Raw genomic sequence first — 16,043 nt, 5'->3', positions numbered from 1 at the left:
AAAAGTGAAACTAAGACACACCTTTGCTATAATGTTGAGCAAACAAATTATTGTTTTTAAGTGTTAATCTTGATAAATTCTTGTTAAAGTCCTCCCATGCACGCTCCCGTGGCTGTCATTTAGCAGCCAATAGATTTTTGGCGCACTGGCCCATGTTTCTGGGTGGTGACGCATAATAGATGTGACTTATACAGCGAAATGACATATTTATGTATTTTTCCAATTTATTAGACATAAATGGACTCTGTCAGGAGACAGAGGGAGAAGAGGAAAGTGAAAAATCTAGGACTGAGGGTTGCAACTCTAAATGTGGGGACAATGACAGACAAAGGTAGAGCTGGCTGACATGATGCATAAAGGTAGATGTTTTATGTGTCCAAGAGACCAAGTGGAAGGGCAGCAAGGCTCTCAGCATTGGAGCAAGGTTCAAACTGTTTTACCATGGTGTGGATAGAAAGATAAATGGAGTAGGGGTGGTCCTGAAGGAGGAGTTGGCAAATAATGTAGTAGAGGTGAAAAGAGTGTCAGATAGAGTGATGTGTCTGAAGGTAGAAGTAGAAGGTCTGATGCTAATCATCATCAGTGGTTATGTTCCACAGGTTGGATGTGATGAGGAGGAAAAAGATACATTTTGGAAAGATCTGGATGAAGTGATAGAGAGTATTCCCAGGGAGGAGAGAGTGGTGATTGGAGCAGACCTGAATGGACATGTTGGTGAAGGAAACAGAGGGGATGAGGAAGTGATGGGTAGGTTTGGTGTCAAGGAAAGAAACCAGGAAGGACAGATGGTGGTGGATTTTGCAAAGAGAATGGAAATGGCTATAGTCAATACCTATTTCCAAAAGAGGGAGGAACATAGAGTGACCTATAAGAGTGGAGGAAGGAGTACGCAGGTCAACTACATTCTGTGTAGAAGAGGAAACCTGAGGGAGACTGGGGATTGTAAGCTTGTGGCAGGGGAGAGCGTGGCCAGACAGCATTGGATGGTTGTGTGTAGAATGACTGTTTTTGTGAAAAAGCGTCAAATCAGAGAAGAAGACCAAATGGGGGAAGCTGAAGAAGGAAGAATGTTGTGAGAAATTCAGAGAGGAGCTGTTAAAGGCTCTGGGTAGTAAGAAAGAGCTTCCAAATGACTGGGCTACTAGAGCAACAGTAATTAGAGAGACAGATAGGAAGGTACTTGGTGTGTCATCTGGACAGAGAATGGATGATAAGGAAACCTGGTGGTGGAATAGTGAAGTGCAGGATGCCGTTCAAAGAAAGAGATTAGCCAAGAAGAAATATGACAGTGAGAGGACTGAAGAGAGGAGACAGGAATATAAGGAGATGGGACGTAGAGCAAAGAGGGAAGAAGCTAAGGCAAAGCAGAGAGAGTACGATGACTTGTATGGGAGACTAGGGCGTGAAGGACTTGTACCGATTGGCAAGACAGAGGGATCAGTCTCGAAAGGATGTGCAGCAGGTTAGGCTTATTAAAGATAGGAATGGTAATGTTCTAACAAGTGAGGAGAGTGTAAAGGGAAGATGGAAGGAGTACTTTGAGGAGCTAATGAATGAAGAGAATGAAAGAGAAAGAAGAGTAGAGGTCATAGAAACTGTGGACCAGGAAGTGGGAAAGATTAGTGAGGGTGAAGTCCAGAAAGCTCTGAAAAGAATGAAGAAGGGGAAGTAAGTAGGACCTGATGACATACCAGTGGAGGTCTTGAAATGTCTTGGAGAGATGGCAGTGAGGTTTTTGACTCAAATATTCAATGGCATATTTGAGGGTGAGAAAATGCCTCAGGAATGGAGAAGAAGTGTGCTGGTGCCCATTTTTAAGAACAAGGGTGATGTACAGAGTTGTAACAACTACAGGGGAATTAAGTTGATGAGTTACACGATGAAGATCTGGGAGAGAGTTGCGGAAGCAAGACCTAGACGAGAGGTGACTATCTGTGAGCAGCAGTATGGTTTCATGCCAAGAAAGAGCACCACAGGAGTGGGAGTGATTCTGAACAGGAGCAGGACAGGAGCAGGAGTCATGTTACCAGGAGTGGGACAGGACAGGATTATTTATTTTTTTACTCTGGACCAGGATTGGGAGAGGACAGGATTTTTTTCTGTGGGACCAGGACAGGACAGGAGTAAAAATCCACTCCTGTGTCATCCTCTAGTAGGTAGTTTGTCCCTTCCACGCCCCCGTTTCCTGTTTATCGTTTCCGCCCAAGTAGGCGAGGTGACAGCGGCACACTCAAACACTCATACTGTGGCCGACCACTAGGGGGCTTCACTCACACGCAGATGTCAGGATGTTTTGTTTTTTAAAATATGTAGAACAAATTACATATGCAAAATGTTTTTTTTAAATCAGCGCTTAAAAGTATGTTATTCAAAATGTTTAGCATAATTTTACTGTTGTTCATGTGTAATGCCATCATAAATGTATGTTTTATACTGTTTAACAACAACCTCTGTTTTACACAATGTGGTGGGTTGCCAGTTGGGCTTGTTTTCATACAGTTGGTTGCTTGTTTCTATCGCGAAATCTGGCAACACTGGCGGCGACACCAGTCCCAGAGACAATTTCCAGCCTGGAGGCAGCGAGGGTACAATCATGAAAATAAGTTTTCCAGCAAGACAGACGGGAGCTCATCCAAAACGCAGCTCACATGTCCGGTGCCATGTTAGTTCTCCTTAATTAGCTGTTTTGAACTCCAGATTAAAAAAAAAAGTTGTTTTATAAACATGCAGTTTGAGCGACTGTTGTTGGACCATTGCTGTTGCCTAAATTTTAGTAATATGTGTATCGAATATGGCATTCCAATAAATGCCAAGGAGCTGTTTCTACAGTTTGCTGTGATGTGCGTGTCATGTTTTAAATTGTACAAAATGCTTTTGTATCTATTCTTGCACAACTATTTCTGTGACTGTAATTGTATCCCTGCAAACACATGACACACCAGTTTATTTCTGCTCTACCTAAACTCTCAGACTCGGGCTTGTTTCTGTTGGGTAAACGGTGTACACACTTTAGCACTTTTACATGAACTTTTATAATGGTGAGCATGATATTTGAATGGAAGGACCAACTCAGAGGTTGAAGGTGCTCCTCTTCTTGGCTTTTTTCTTTGGAGCAGCAGGGTTTCTCTTCACGCTGCTCTCCTGGGGTACAGAGTACTGGCTGCTGGCTGCGGAGTCCTGCAGCCAGACAGAAAACCAACATGGAGGTCTGAGACTGGAGAAAAACACCAAGCAGGTATTAAACTCTACAGGTACAACATAAATGTGTTGAGTGCTGATTGACTCAGGTGCTACCACGTCAACTTTTACCTCAATATATAAAACGACTTAAAATCATTTTTGTGTTGACTGAGGTGAGTTAGCTGTGACAGCCATCTTGAATTGCACTAACTGCCAGAAAGTTGCCGTAAAATACAGTGGTGCTTGACAGTTTGTGAAGACTTAAGAATTTTCCATATTTCTGCATAAATATGACCAAAAACATCATCAGATTTTCACAAAAGTCCTAAAAGTAGATAAAGAGAACCCAGTTATAATGAAACATAAATATGGTCATTTATTTATTGAGGAAAATTATCCAATATTACATACTTGTGCGTGGTAAAAGAATGTGAACCTCTAGGATTAGCAGAGTGATTTTTGACATTTTGAATTCAAGTTAAGTTTGCAGTTGTAAAATTATTATTATTTGAAGTTGTCAAATTATCAAGAAGATGATCTAAGTCACTGCTCTCTGATGTTCTCACTCTGCAAGACAGAGGAAATCGATGGAAGGGAATCTTTGCATTTGGTTACAGCGTTTTCTGATAAGCACCTGCTAAAGTAAAATTTACTCTCAATGACGGTGTAGTCATTTAATGTAAACTCAATGGTAATAAAAAAAATGGTCAAACACAACAGGATTTTGAGGATTTATTACATTACTAAATTATTAATGTCGATGCCATAAGTCCAAACCAGGTCAAGAGTGTGATAATGAGAATGAGTAGATGTTCGGACATTTTGGGTAAAACCAGTTGACTCTATTAAATTATTAAAGGCTATGCTAGAGCTATCATTTTCAACATGTACATGAATATTGAAATCACCCATTATTATGAATTTATCAGTATTTAGTAGTAAGTCAGTTAAGAAATCTGAGAATTCTGACAAAAAGTGAGCATAGGAGCCTGGTGGGCGATATATAACAACTAGTGAGAGTGGCTGCTCCATTTTCCATTTAGGATGGGACAGACTTGGAGACAGTGACTCAAAAGTACTATAACTAATTGGTTTAGTACTAATTAATAATCCCAACTGAAAAATAGAAGCTACATCTCCGTCTCGACCAGTTGTTCTAGGACCATGAAAATTTAAATAATTAGGTGGAGTGGATTCATTCATACTAACAAAATCTTCTAGTTTTGCCAGGTTTCTGTCAGACAGAATAAATCAATATGATGATCAGTTATTGACTAACAGGGATTTAGAGGAAAGAGATCTGATGTTCGATAGTCCACATTTAATTATTTTCTTCTTGTAAAGTTGTGTTTATTTTAAAAAGATTTTTACGATTTATACTTTCAGCGCCGGTTTTTGGTTTATTTAATTTGAGCCGTGGGTGAACTGGCACTGTTTCAATGGGGGTTTTGGGTCAAGTAGGTATCTCTGCAGACAAATATGGAAGGCATATCTGGAGAGCCACATCTGATTGGACGATAAGAAAAAAAGGCGTATCTGGAGGGCCACATCTGATTGGACGATAAGAAAAAAAGACGTATCTGGAGGGCCACATCTGATTGGACGATAAGAAAAAAGGCGTATCTGGAGGGCCGCATCCGATTGGACGATAAGAAAAAAGGCCTATCTGGAGGGCCGCATCCAATTGGACGATAAGAAAATAGGCGTATCTGGAGGGTCGCATCTGACTGGATGATAAGAAAAAAAGGCGTATCTGGAGGGCCGCATCTGATTGGACGATAAGAAAAAAGGCGTATCTGGAGGGCCGCATCCGATTGGACGATAAGAAAAAAAGGCGTATCTGGAGGGCCGCATCCGATTGGACGATAAGAAAAAAAAGGCGTATCTGAAGGGCCGCATCTGATTGGACGATAAGAAAAAAAGCGTATCTGGAGGGCCGCATCTGATTGGACGGGGAAAAAAACAAGGCGTTATTGGCAAATTGTGTTAACCACAGGCATATTATTGTCTATGGTGTCGATCGGTTCGACATTAGCGGCTTCTCCATAACTTCTCTTTCCACCTCTCTTAACACAGAACGTCTGGGTACGTTTCAAAATAAGAGCAACATAAATGGATAGTGGGGAGGTCTAAATGTTTGTTTTTTAATACCTAGCCATTTAATTAAAAAACAAAATCCGTTTTGCTTGTTGAATAATGTGAAAACAGTTACAATTGATTAATAAAGAAAGAAAAATAAAGTAACCAAAATAATAATGATACTTAAACTGGCATTGGGACAAAGGATGTTTCCTTTAACTTCACATTTTCTTGTTCAACCTTTTAAATCAGTCACTGCAGATGAGTCAGTTTCTGTAAGATTTCTATAAGTGGAGCAGCTATTTCTGTTTACTGGTTAACTTCCTCAGCTGTCTCACATTTTAAGTCAATCCTACTTCATGTTTCAGCTCCTTTCATAGATCACATCTCATAGAAGACACTTCTAAAGAGCAACTTTTTGTTTTTAGCATTTGTTTTGGGCCATTATCTCGTTACAGGACTCATGATCTTTAATTGAGACCAGACTTTTTGAAAAAAAGGAGCAGGTTTCGCTTCAGATGCTTCATATTTCATTGTACCCAGAACACATTCAAGCCAACCTGTGTCAGGTGCAGCTACAACCCAAGAACAAAAGAGAAGCTTCTTGTGTTTGACAGCACATATAACGCTGTTTCTTAGAAACCATCAGTTTAATAAAAAAAGAGCGGACATAACTTACCTAAAGAGCCAGAAATACAGCTAGCCAATCAGTGTTTGCCCTTTAGAAACGCCTATTCTCCAGAAACACCCACTTTTGGTCTGCAGAGAACCCCTTCTTGTTTGGGTAGGTAACAGAGGAGAAGCAGCAGAGAGGTGTGGAAGAGTACAACTCTGCTTCCTGGACTCTTGGTTGTCAATAATTTGGATGTCCAACAGAATCAGCCAAATTTCTAGAAAGAAGAGCGGCACCCCACCAAAGTGGGATGGATGCCATGATGACCAGGATTTACCCAAAAAGAACTCCATTTATCTACGTAGTCTACATTTCTTTCTAAATCACATGTACAGCATAAACACCAATATCCACAGCTGACATAGATGTTACATTCTACTTTATATTTTATTTTAATGTCATTTGATGCTGTCTACACTCTGTGAAGCTTGTAAAATGAAACATGGCTTGCATACAACACACTGCATTTATTATATTTCCTTTTTTGGAAATATATAAGGGGTCTAATACAATTTCATGTCAAGAATTTACTAAAACAAATGCTCCATAACAAAAAAAAAAATTGTTTTAATTTAACCAGTTTCTGTTATTAAAATGTGATTTATAAACTGCGTGGGAAGAAAAAGTGTTATACGGCAGCAGCTGTGTTAATCAGCTCAAGTGTTCTTGTCCAGGTCCAGACTGTAGATGGTGCGAGGATCTTCCACGAGGGTTTGTTCAGGCGCTGCGTCTTCAGAACCGTTAGCTCAGATTTTGCTATAATGGACTTCTGGATCAGTGAGTATTGTTAAATAAAGTGGTCATCCAGATCTTTTGATGTTGTATTCTGTCACTGTCAATTAATTTCTTATAGCACATAAAAACAACAAAGTGCTTTACAGTTTAGTCCGATTAAAGAGTAAAAAATACATCTTGTGCCACTCAAAAAACATAAAGTTAACAATAAAATACAACGCACAACAACAGTAAAAATCAGCTCTAACTTGTTCTCAGACTGCGTGGATCAAATGCCGAGGAAAACAGATGAGTCTTGAGCAAAGATTTAAAAGTCTCAACAGTCTGAGCGGTCTTTAAATGATCAGGTATACAGATTTTTTTTTTTACAAATTAAAATACGATGGCAAAAAAAGTGGCAAAAACTAGATTATAATATATAGATTATATATCTTCAGTTTGGATCTGGGGATATTTAGGAACTGGTTGGTATACCAGAGTGCTCTTACAGGAGTATAGTTAATAAGATCACACAAATAAGATGAAGCCAGATCTTTTAAGACTTTAAACTCAAACAATAAAATCTTAAAATCAGTCCGGAAGTGGACAGGGGTTATGTGATCGTGTTTTTTGGTCGCTGTTAAAAGACAAGCTGCTTTGTTCTGGACAGTTTGTAAGCGATGTAGAAATGATTTATCTAAATCAACATGCAATGAATTACAATAGTCCAAACGAGAGGTAATAAAAGCGTGAATCACCTTTTCAAGGTCTCTGAAAGGGATTCAGTTCAATTCAATTCAGTTTATTTATATAGCGCCAAGTCACAACAGAAGTCATCTCAGAGACAAGACTTCACCTTGGCAATGAGTCTTAGCTGGAAGAAACTGGATTTCACAACTGCATTTGTCCGTTTGTCTAATTTAAAAGCACTATCAAAAATAACTCCCAGATTCCTGACAGTGGAGTGGCTGTATGAAGCCAAGGAGCCAAGAGTGTCAAGGGTGTTACATTTACCAAAGCTGATGACTTCAGTTTTATTTTCATTTAGATTCAGGAAATTTAGTTTTGACCAAACAGTTCAAGAATGGTTTCAGTGGAGTGACCTTGTCTGACTCAATGGGAAGATACGACTGAATGTCATCAGCAAAGCAATGAAAAGGGATGTTGTGGTTTCTAAAAATGGACCCAAAAGGCTTCAGGTAAAAATAATAAAACAGTGGACCTAAGATAGACCCTTGAGGGATCCCACAAATTAGAGGATCTTTAGATGAAGAACATTCCCCTAAATGAACAGAAAAACTCTTGTCAGTCAGGTAGGCTCTAAACCAGGACTGTGCCTTTGATACCGACCACCTGCTCAAGTCGTGACAACAAGATGTTCTGGTCCGCAGTATCAAAGGCAGCAGAAAGGTCTAAAAGCACTAAAACTGCAGAGCAGTGCATCAACGGTTAAAAAAAGGTCTGTGTAATTATAAATAAAATTGTAAGTGTTGTAGATAGCTCTTTAAATGAGCTAATGTCTAGTCTGAGTGCAACAAAGACCAAATGGATTATAGTTGTCTTAAATTACCTTCGAGTTTAATTTTATAGTGGCTCATGCAAATGTTGGTATACAACCATCAAGTTAACATTACATAGTTATTTATAAAAATGAAAAAATACTGTTATTACAATTTACATAGTAGTAGATAGATGTAAGACTGCAGTAGCTGGCAAAAGTATACACTTTAATAGCAGTAGTACTGTTTTAAATAGCTAGATGTTACAGTAGTCATAATAGCACTGGCTATAACACTAAAAACAGAAGAAAAATATTCTTGCTTTATCGTACTTACTCAAAAGGAACCACACTCGACAGCAGGAGAATATTTTTAATCGGTATTTACTTTTAAGGTCAGATTTTCAGGACAAGTTACATGATACATGTACACACAAGAAACCAAGTCACGAGACTCTACCGCGAGCTGTCTCCCCAGCCTGTTTTTATACTTTAATCAGTTTAGCCGAGTTCGTAAAGTGCAGGAGGTGTCCTTGGAGCCAGCTTCATGCTGCAGCCTCATCCAGCTTTCTACTAACCAAACATCTGGTTCATGGGCAGTTAACATTCTCAGCCGTAGTAGTTAAAAACATCTGTAACCTTTGACCAGTTTCCCTAACAATATCAGCCTACATAGCAGTGGCTAGCTTTAACACTAGCCTGGAGGATGTGGTAGCTTGGTGGTCAGTGCCATGGTTTTGTAATCCTGAGGTTGTGGGTTCAAGCCCATGTTGTGTCAGGAAGGGTGTCTGGCATAAAACAAATTGCCAAATCTTTTATGCGAGTTTGCTCGCTGTGGTGACCCCTGAAAAAGGGAGCAGCTGACCGAACTTACCTAGCTTATCTTAACGATAACACTAAACCAAATAGCAGTATGTGGCTATAGTATTAGATTTTTATTTTTTTAAATACCATTTTATTTTCACTTCTCAATTTGAATGCATTGTTTATGATTGTCTATTGTTGTCCACTGTTGTCATCACTCTTTGTTAAAATTCAGGTCTCTCTTGTAAACGAGTCCCCGAGGCTCAATGGGATTAACCTGTATAAATAAAGGATGGATGGATTAATTGTAGTAATTCTAGCCTAAATAGCAGTAGCTGGTTGTAGCACCTGTGGCACTTTCAAAAAGACTGTTCTGGCAGAATAGCTATGATTCGAAATTAAAATTTCTAGGTGGCGCTCTTGATCCGTTTCTGTTGCGATTTTTGCCACGCCCTTAAAATACGTAATTTTTCACCAGTCCTGATGCGTCCACCAAATTTGGTGACTTTTGGGATATGTTAAGGCCCCCAAAACGCCAATTCATTTGGAGGAAAAAATTGCAGCTCGGGCCTGAACAGAGCGATTACAATAGACCGCAGCGCTTCGCTGCTCGGGCCTAATGACAGCAATGTAATGGTGTTCACTTGAACCACTGTGAGACTTGAGATTGGTGATGTTCTCACGTCTTCTAGAATTGCGCCGCTCAAGGTGGCTGCATGTTGGAGCAGCTCTGTTACTTTCATTCTGAGATTTTGCTTTTGGAAACTTTAATTCCTGGTTTTCTGGATGTAAATCACATTTTTTGGATTATTGTTTCCTCTAGTATCAGATGCTGTGCAGCCGTAAGGATTTTTACTGAAACTTTTTAAGTTTTGGACATTTGTTATGATGCGTAACCATGGCAACAAGGCAGTTTTCTACAACAACAGCAGCTGATTAACATCTCAAAACCTCAAATAATATCTCAACTATGGCCCCAACTCTCAAATGAGTTGAAAAGGATGCTCTGTGGACGCATTCTCATCTATCTGCCAGCTGTGCTCGAGTGCCTGACCACTGAGATCCTGGAACTAGCAGGAAACACGGCTCACGACAGCGGGAGGACAGGATCATCCCTCAGCACCTACAATTGGCTGTCCGCAGCAATGAGGAGCTCGGCAGACTGCTGGGAGGAGTGGCCATCACTCTGGGAGGAGTTCAGTCCAGCATTCAGGCGGTCCTACAGTCCAGGGGAACTGAGAGGTCAGCCGAGTCTGGGTGGACGGATCGGACGGCATCTGCAGCCAGTTTCTTAGGATCCACTGTGGGATGGACCTTTACAAGAGATCCTTCCTGTCTACAGCCATCAGCATCTATAACATCTCTTAATGAAATGAGGATAACAAGTTATAACAACAAAATAATTTCCCTTTGGGATTAATAAAGTATTTTTGAATTGAATTGAATAATAGTAGTACCGGTTGTAGCACTTTTAGGTCAAACTATAAATTCTCCAGACTGATGTATCCGTCAATTGTTAATCAAAACTGTATCAACAGCAGGTAAAATCTTATTTGCTCATGATCCATCCACAGATTTGCATTTAAAAAATCTCAACGATCTTTTTAAGTATCAGTTTCATTAAACTAACATGAAACTTCTTAACAACGTTGTTGTTTTTTTCCACTCAGCAAATCAGCCACATTCGAAGGTCTGCCATGCTGCTTACCTCTTCCCGTTTCCTGTTAGTGAACCAGAGTGGGCGGAGCCTTATGAACAGCCCTCTGCCATTGGTTGGTATTATCGGGTGCAGATTAGAGTTACAAATTGAGCCTGTGATGACATCATCTTTCACCTGTCAGTTTTTAGAACGTTCTGGAGCATCTTCCAGGTCACAGGTGTGACTGCTCTAACGATTGGTGGATTTATTGTTCTGTGTGCTGCTCCACTGACCAATCAGAAACTGTACCGAGTGGGCGGAGCTTTTCAAGTTTGTGGCGGTAAGGTTGGACCAGCATGTGAGCCATGTTTTATGAATTTGCTGCTCGTAAAAACGTTATGAAAACTTGTTTATCTAAGTGAAGAGTCATTTTTAAAGGTGCGTTGAGCCCAATAAACTGAATACTGGAAAAGAGACAGAATACCCAGAATACATTAAAGTAGTGCTAAGATCACCTAAAACAACGAAGTCCAAACAGAAATAAAATTATGTGAGCTAAATTTTACTTTGTAAACTTTGGGCATGTAAAAACTATTTTTTTTCTTCACTGTAAAACCCTTTGGATTGCTTTTGACTTGTATGAAAGGTGTAGAAATAAAACATCACTTAACATTTTTCATGATAGAGTTAAGGTCATTTTACGTTGCGGAATCTTGAAGTTGTTGAAAATAAAAAATAAAAATAAAAAACAGACCAAATTTTATCTTCATATCTGTAAAATTGACCAGTTTATTTCCATTTATGTGTTCTTTCAGGTCAGTTGGCTGATGCAGCCATCTTGAATTAGGTTGGCTACAAATGTTTATCAGTGGTTGTGTTGTGTTCAAGACCACCACACCCGAGACCAAGTCAAGACCAAGACCAGAGTGTACTGAGACAAGACCAACACTTTTAGGGTCCGAGACCAAGACCTCAAATAAAATAAATAAAATGTAAAATTTTATTATAAATTGTTTTTTTTTTTATAAAAGTTACATACTGCAACTCTGTTTGCTTTTGAATGAATATATCAGGTTTTATAAATTTTCAAAGCTACGTAACAAAGAAATCAGGCATTCAGTGGTCTAACTTCATGTGATTCAACAATAAAATTACACAACTGTTAAATTGGAAACAGTTTCATCACATGCCAAGTCTTAAAACACTGTAGTGGTAAAACAATCTTCATAAGTCTGAACTCAAGACCAAGGATAACCAGATAGTTGCTCAGTGGTTTCAATAAAGTAGTAGATATACACCTAAAAAGTTACATAAATGGATATTAGTTACAAGTTTGTTATTTAAATAGTTAAATTTTATAACTGATGATATGGCAGACATCTTCTCCTGCGCCCAGACAATCATTTCTCACTTTCTTGGAGTGACCAGTGTTGCCAGATAGAGTTGAGTTATTTTTTTAGCCCAAATATCTGTTAAAAACCACCACATCACACAAAAATCCACCCAATCAGTATATTGTTAGAGTATATTTACTGTTGAAATATGAACGCACATCAGTACAAGAAAAGCTAATTTAACAATATGTGGCAAAATGCAACAATCCAACAAAAATGTTCCCAGAGTTCCCAGCGAAATCAGAATGAAAACTGCCCAGTTAGCTGTAAACCACCCAATCTGGGCACACTGGGAGTGACGCGTGCGAGTGAAAGGGGGTAGGCGTGACAGCAGTAACAAAAAATTAATTTAGCAATGAGTCACGTTGTCACTTGGATTTGAATCAGTCCATTTTGCATCCAACAAAAACAAAGACATTAACAAATAAACTGGACAATATTCTGGCAATTTAGTGATATTTCCACAGTTGTGGTCTTGACTGGTCTTGAAATAAAATCCAGAGTCCTCAATGTCCGAGACCATCAAATAATTGTCTTAAGACCAGCAAATGGTAAATGGACTGTACTTATATCGCACCTTTCTATCTTATCAAGATACTCAAAGCGCTTTACACTACAATCTGTGTCCTCATTTACCCATTCATACAGCACTCTACTAGATCTCTACAAAGCTAATTGAACAAATAATTCTAAAGAGACTAATCAGAGCTTTATCACATTCATACACCGACAAGACACACATCGTAGGCAACGAGGGGTTCAGTGTCTTGCCCAGGGACACTTCGTCATGTGACTGCTGGTGGATTTGAACTCCCAACTCTTGCATTGGAGGACGACTGCTCTAACCACTCAGCCACAGCCGCCCCAAGACCAGTCTCGAGTACTACAACAATAATCAGTGGTACCGTACTTTTCGCTGTATAAGTTGCACCTTTTTGCATAACTTAGCATGCCCTGCGACATATATGGCGAAGCGACTTATTCATGTTTTTTTCCCCACATTTATAACTCAATTTTTGGCTGAGATCTGATAATTTCATTCATTCTGACATGGAAAATATTGAACACTACCATTTTCAGCCACCAGAGGGCCATCATCTACCGTAATATGGCAAGTTAAGTGTCTCATTAATAGGCAAAAGTGGTTATTAATTAGACACTTGGCTTGCCATAGTAAGCCACCTTCATCTCGCTCCAGAACACCTGGAGCAAATGTCAAGTCAGCTTTATTTTGCCACGCCACCCAAGAGAAATGCAGCTGATTTGACCATTAAAGTGCATTTATTAAAGAAAAGTTAGACTGAGACATAACTTTCTATAATGTCGAGCAAACAAATAATTGTTTTTAAGTGTTAATCTTGTTAAATTTTTGTTAAAGTTCTCCGTGCATGCTCCCGCATCCACCATTTGGCAGCCAATTGATTTTTGGTACAACACCGGCCCAAGTTTCTGGGTGGTCAGAGATGGCGCATAATAGATGCGACTAATACGGCGAAGCGATGTATTTATGTATTTTTCAACTTTATTAGACATTTTTGGACTGATGCAACGTGAACGGCGGAAAATACAGTATTTATATCCAGTTATTTCCTAACATTATGGCCCATCTATGCCTGCTGCTGTGAACATAAATAAGGCTTAAGGGCAGTTTTTTGTAAAAAAAACAAAAAAAAAAACAAACCCCAACATATCTGGTAAAGTGCTAAATTCTTTGTAACAATAATCCAAAATTAAACAAAGTTAATGTCAGTGTTTGCTGTCTGTGCACAAAGAACTTTTTTGTTACTTAATACAAACAGAGCATCTGTGAACATCTCGCATGCTTCGTTCAAACTAATAATAGTACAAATTTTATTCTTTCTTCTCGAGACGAGAAAGACAATAATACCTGCTGAGCCACAAAAAACCCTCCCTGCAGTTTTCCAAAGCCGGCAGAGTGAGGACAAAAGATTGAACGTGACGGCGTGACAAAACGAGACAAACAGAGAGCAAGGTGGGGTTGAATTAACGAACGACACGGCGGGGGTTGTGTACGAGCAGCAAAACATCACATCTTTGAGTTCGCTACGCTGAAAAGACACGACTTTTGTCAAAAAGCTTCTTGTGTTTTTAAATGAAATAACATCTAGTTTCTGCTTCTCTTTGTTCGACGTTCCTTTGAGCTTGATGGTTGTTTTTTATGTGTCAGGTGTGTGTCTGCTGGCCGTCGTGGTGATGTATTTGATGTGGGTCCAGGTCCTGAACACTCTGGAGCAGTTTGCCCTACATCACCGAGCCTCCACCTGCCCTTCCTACCACCTCAGTGTCCAGCACGGCCCGTCCTTCCTCCTGGCTCCAGTAGGGGTTATCTTCTCCCTGCTGGCGGGACTCCTCTTCGTTCTTATAGGCCGAAGCGTTCAGGAGGTGGCAGTGGACCGAGAAGAGAAAATCCCTGAATCTTCGACAACTGAACTGTGATTACAGATGATCCGGTCAACGGTAGTAGAAGAACTCTAAAAGTCCAGCATTGTTTAATAAAAAAAAAAAAAAAAAGTTTCAGCATCTACAGGTAAATTTTTTCAGGGGTGATTCACAGATTTTGTCGTTTTCTTAAACGTACAAAACTCACTTTTTTTAGAACCCCCTACAAAAGCATACAGAAAAACGTTGACCCACAAAATCCTCCTTTTTTACAGGTGAAGATGAGACACAGACACGTGCTGACATGCGTATTGTAGCAACTCACAAGTGCTAACAATCACAACCAACTCAAGTGAACAGGATCAGTTTAGAGAACACGTGTCAACCTCAAGGCCCGCAGGCCAGATGTGGCCCGCCACGTCATTTTATGTGGCCCACGAGAGCTTAAAACGTCTGATTATCATATAATAAATAAGTCAAAAGGGTGCACTGACAACAAACTACATTTCCCATAATGCATTCCCATTATGTTACTTGCCAAGTAACAGCATCCCACCACTAGATTACAGTTTTTCCACATCAATATTATTTTCCGAACAAGTGGAATTGAGAAATACAAACAATGATCCTAAATGTCCAGGAAGAGAAAAATTGATGCAGATGGAAGTCTGTTTCAAGAAAGATGGGAAGGTGAACATATATTTGTGCTTCAAGGAGAGAAACCAGTATGTCTTTTGTGTTATGAGGCAGTGGTGATTGTCAAAGAGTACAACGTCGACATTTTGACACCAAAAACACGGAGCTAAGGACACCAAAGTGAGCCTTCAACAATAATGTTGTTGTTTTGAGTTTATTATATTTTGTACTTATTAAATGTAATTTATTATATTGTTAAATTTGCAGCAATGTATTTGGGATTGCAGGTTTATGTGTTTATGCAGCAAATGTTTTCTATAATAAAACCATCTCTCATTAGTTGGACGTATGACCCTTGACTGTGTGCAGTCATTTGTTCTTTATAAAATGCGACATCAGTCACATGTTCTTAGCAGCTCACAATTGTTGGCTGGATCTTTATTCTGCCCCTCTTAACTATGACTAAAAAGTTTTGAACAAAGTTAATGTCATAACTTGTTATTTTCCCTTATTCACTTGGAAGGTTTGATCATTGATTTATGGAGTAATGTTTTATTTATTGATTTATTTATTTATTTACCCAGGTCGTCTCATTGAATCACAAGAACTCATTTTCAAGAGAGACCTGTTTTTGGGAGCAGATGGTGGGGGTTAAGGGCCTTGCTCAAGGGTCCAGAGTGGGGCAAATGAGGGTGGAGGCAGGTGTGGGTGTTTCAACTTTTCCACCCACATTTTGATGATGTCAGTCTGGGGTGTTGAACCTGTGACTTTCTGATCACAGGCCCATCTTCTCTAACAACTGCGCCACCACTTCCCTATGTGGGTTTCATAACCTGGCAAATTAAAATGTTTTATGTTATAACAGAGCAACAAGCAGATATATTTTTCTACATCTATGCAAATATATATATATATATATATATATATATATATATATATATATATATAATACTTGTAAGTTGAATAAATACAAAATTCAGAGTTATTTAACATTAAGGAGTAGTTGCATTTATTTTACATTACAAT

The 16,043-nt window shown here is 39.2% G+C and overlaps 1 protein-coding gene across 1 annotated transcript; it reads left to right on the top strand.

The window, feature by feature from the left end:
• The first annotated feature begins 3,055 nt into the window (after positions 1-3,055).
• LOC119429096 (transmembrane protein 182-like) lies at positions 3,056-14,935 on the top strand. The gene is made up of 5 exons (XM_037696814.1): positions 3,056-3,235; positions 6,613-6,709; positions 10,619-10,720; positions 10,790-10,927; positions 14,170-14,935. Exons 1-5 carry the CDS (start codon positions 3,056-3,058, stop codon positions 14,436-14,438), a joined length of 786 nt encoding a protein of 261 aa, XP_037552742.1. The 3' UTR covers positions 14,439-14,935.
• The last annotated feature ends 1,108 nt before the right edge of the window (positions 14,936-16,043 follow it).

The sequence above is a fragment of the Nematolebias whitei genome, chromosome 23 (assembly GCF_014905685.2).
Source record: "Nematolebias whitei isolate Nwh7 chromosome 23, NemWhi1, whole genome shotgun sequence".
NCBI lineage: Eukaryota > Metazoa > Chordata > Actinopteri > Cyprinodontiformes > Rivulidae > Nematolebias > Nematolebias whitei.
This window is presented reverse-complemented; position numbering and strand designations above follow the sequence as displayed.

What these genes read in the sequence shown, in the direction of transcription:
- LOC119429096 (XM_037696814.1), top strand. Translation starts at nt 3,056, where the DNA reads ATGGAAGGACCAACTCAGAGGTTGAAGGTGCTCCTCTTCTTGGCTTTT. An exon ending in TATAATGGACTTCTGGATCA is followed by an intron (nt 6,710 to 10,618) that starts GTGAGTATTGTT and finishes TTTTCCACTCAG; the next exon opens with CAAATCAGCCACATTCGAAG. An exon ending in TGAACAGCCCTCTGCCATTG is followed by an intron (nt 10,721 to 10,789) that starts GTTGGTATTATC and finishes TTCACCTGTCAG; the next exon opens with TTTTTAGAACGTTCTGGAGC.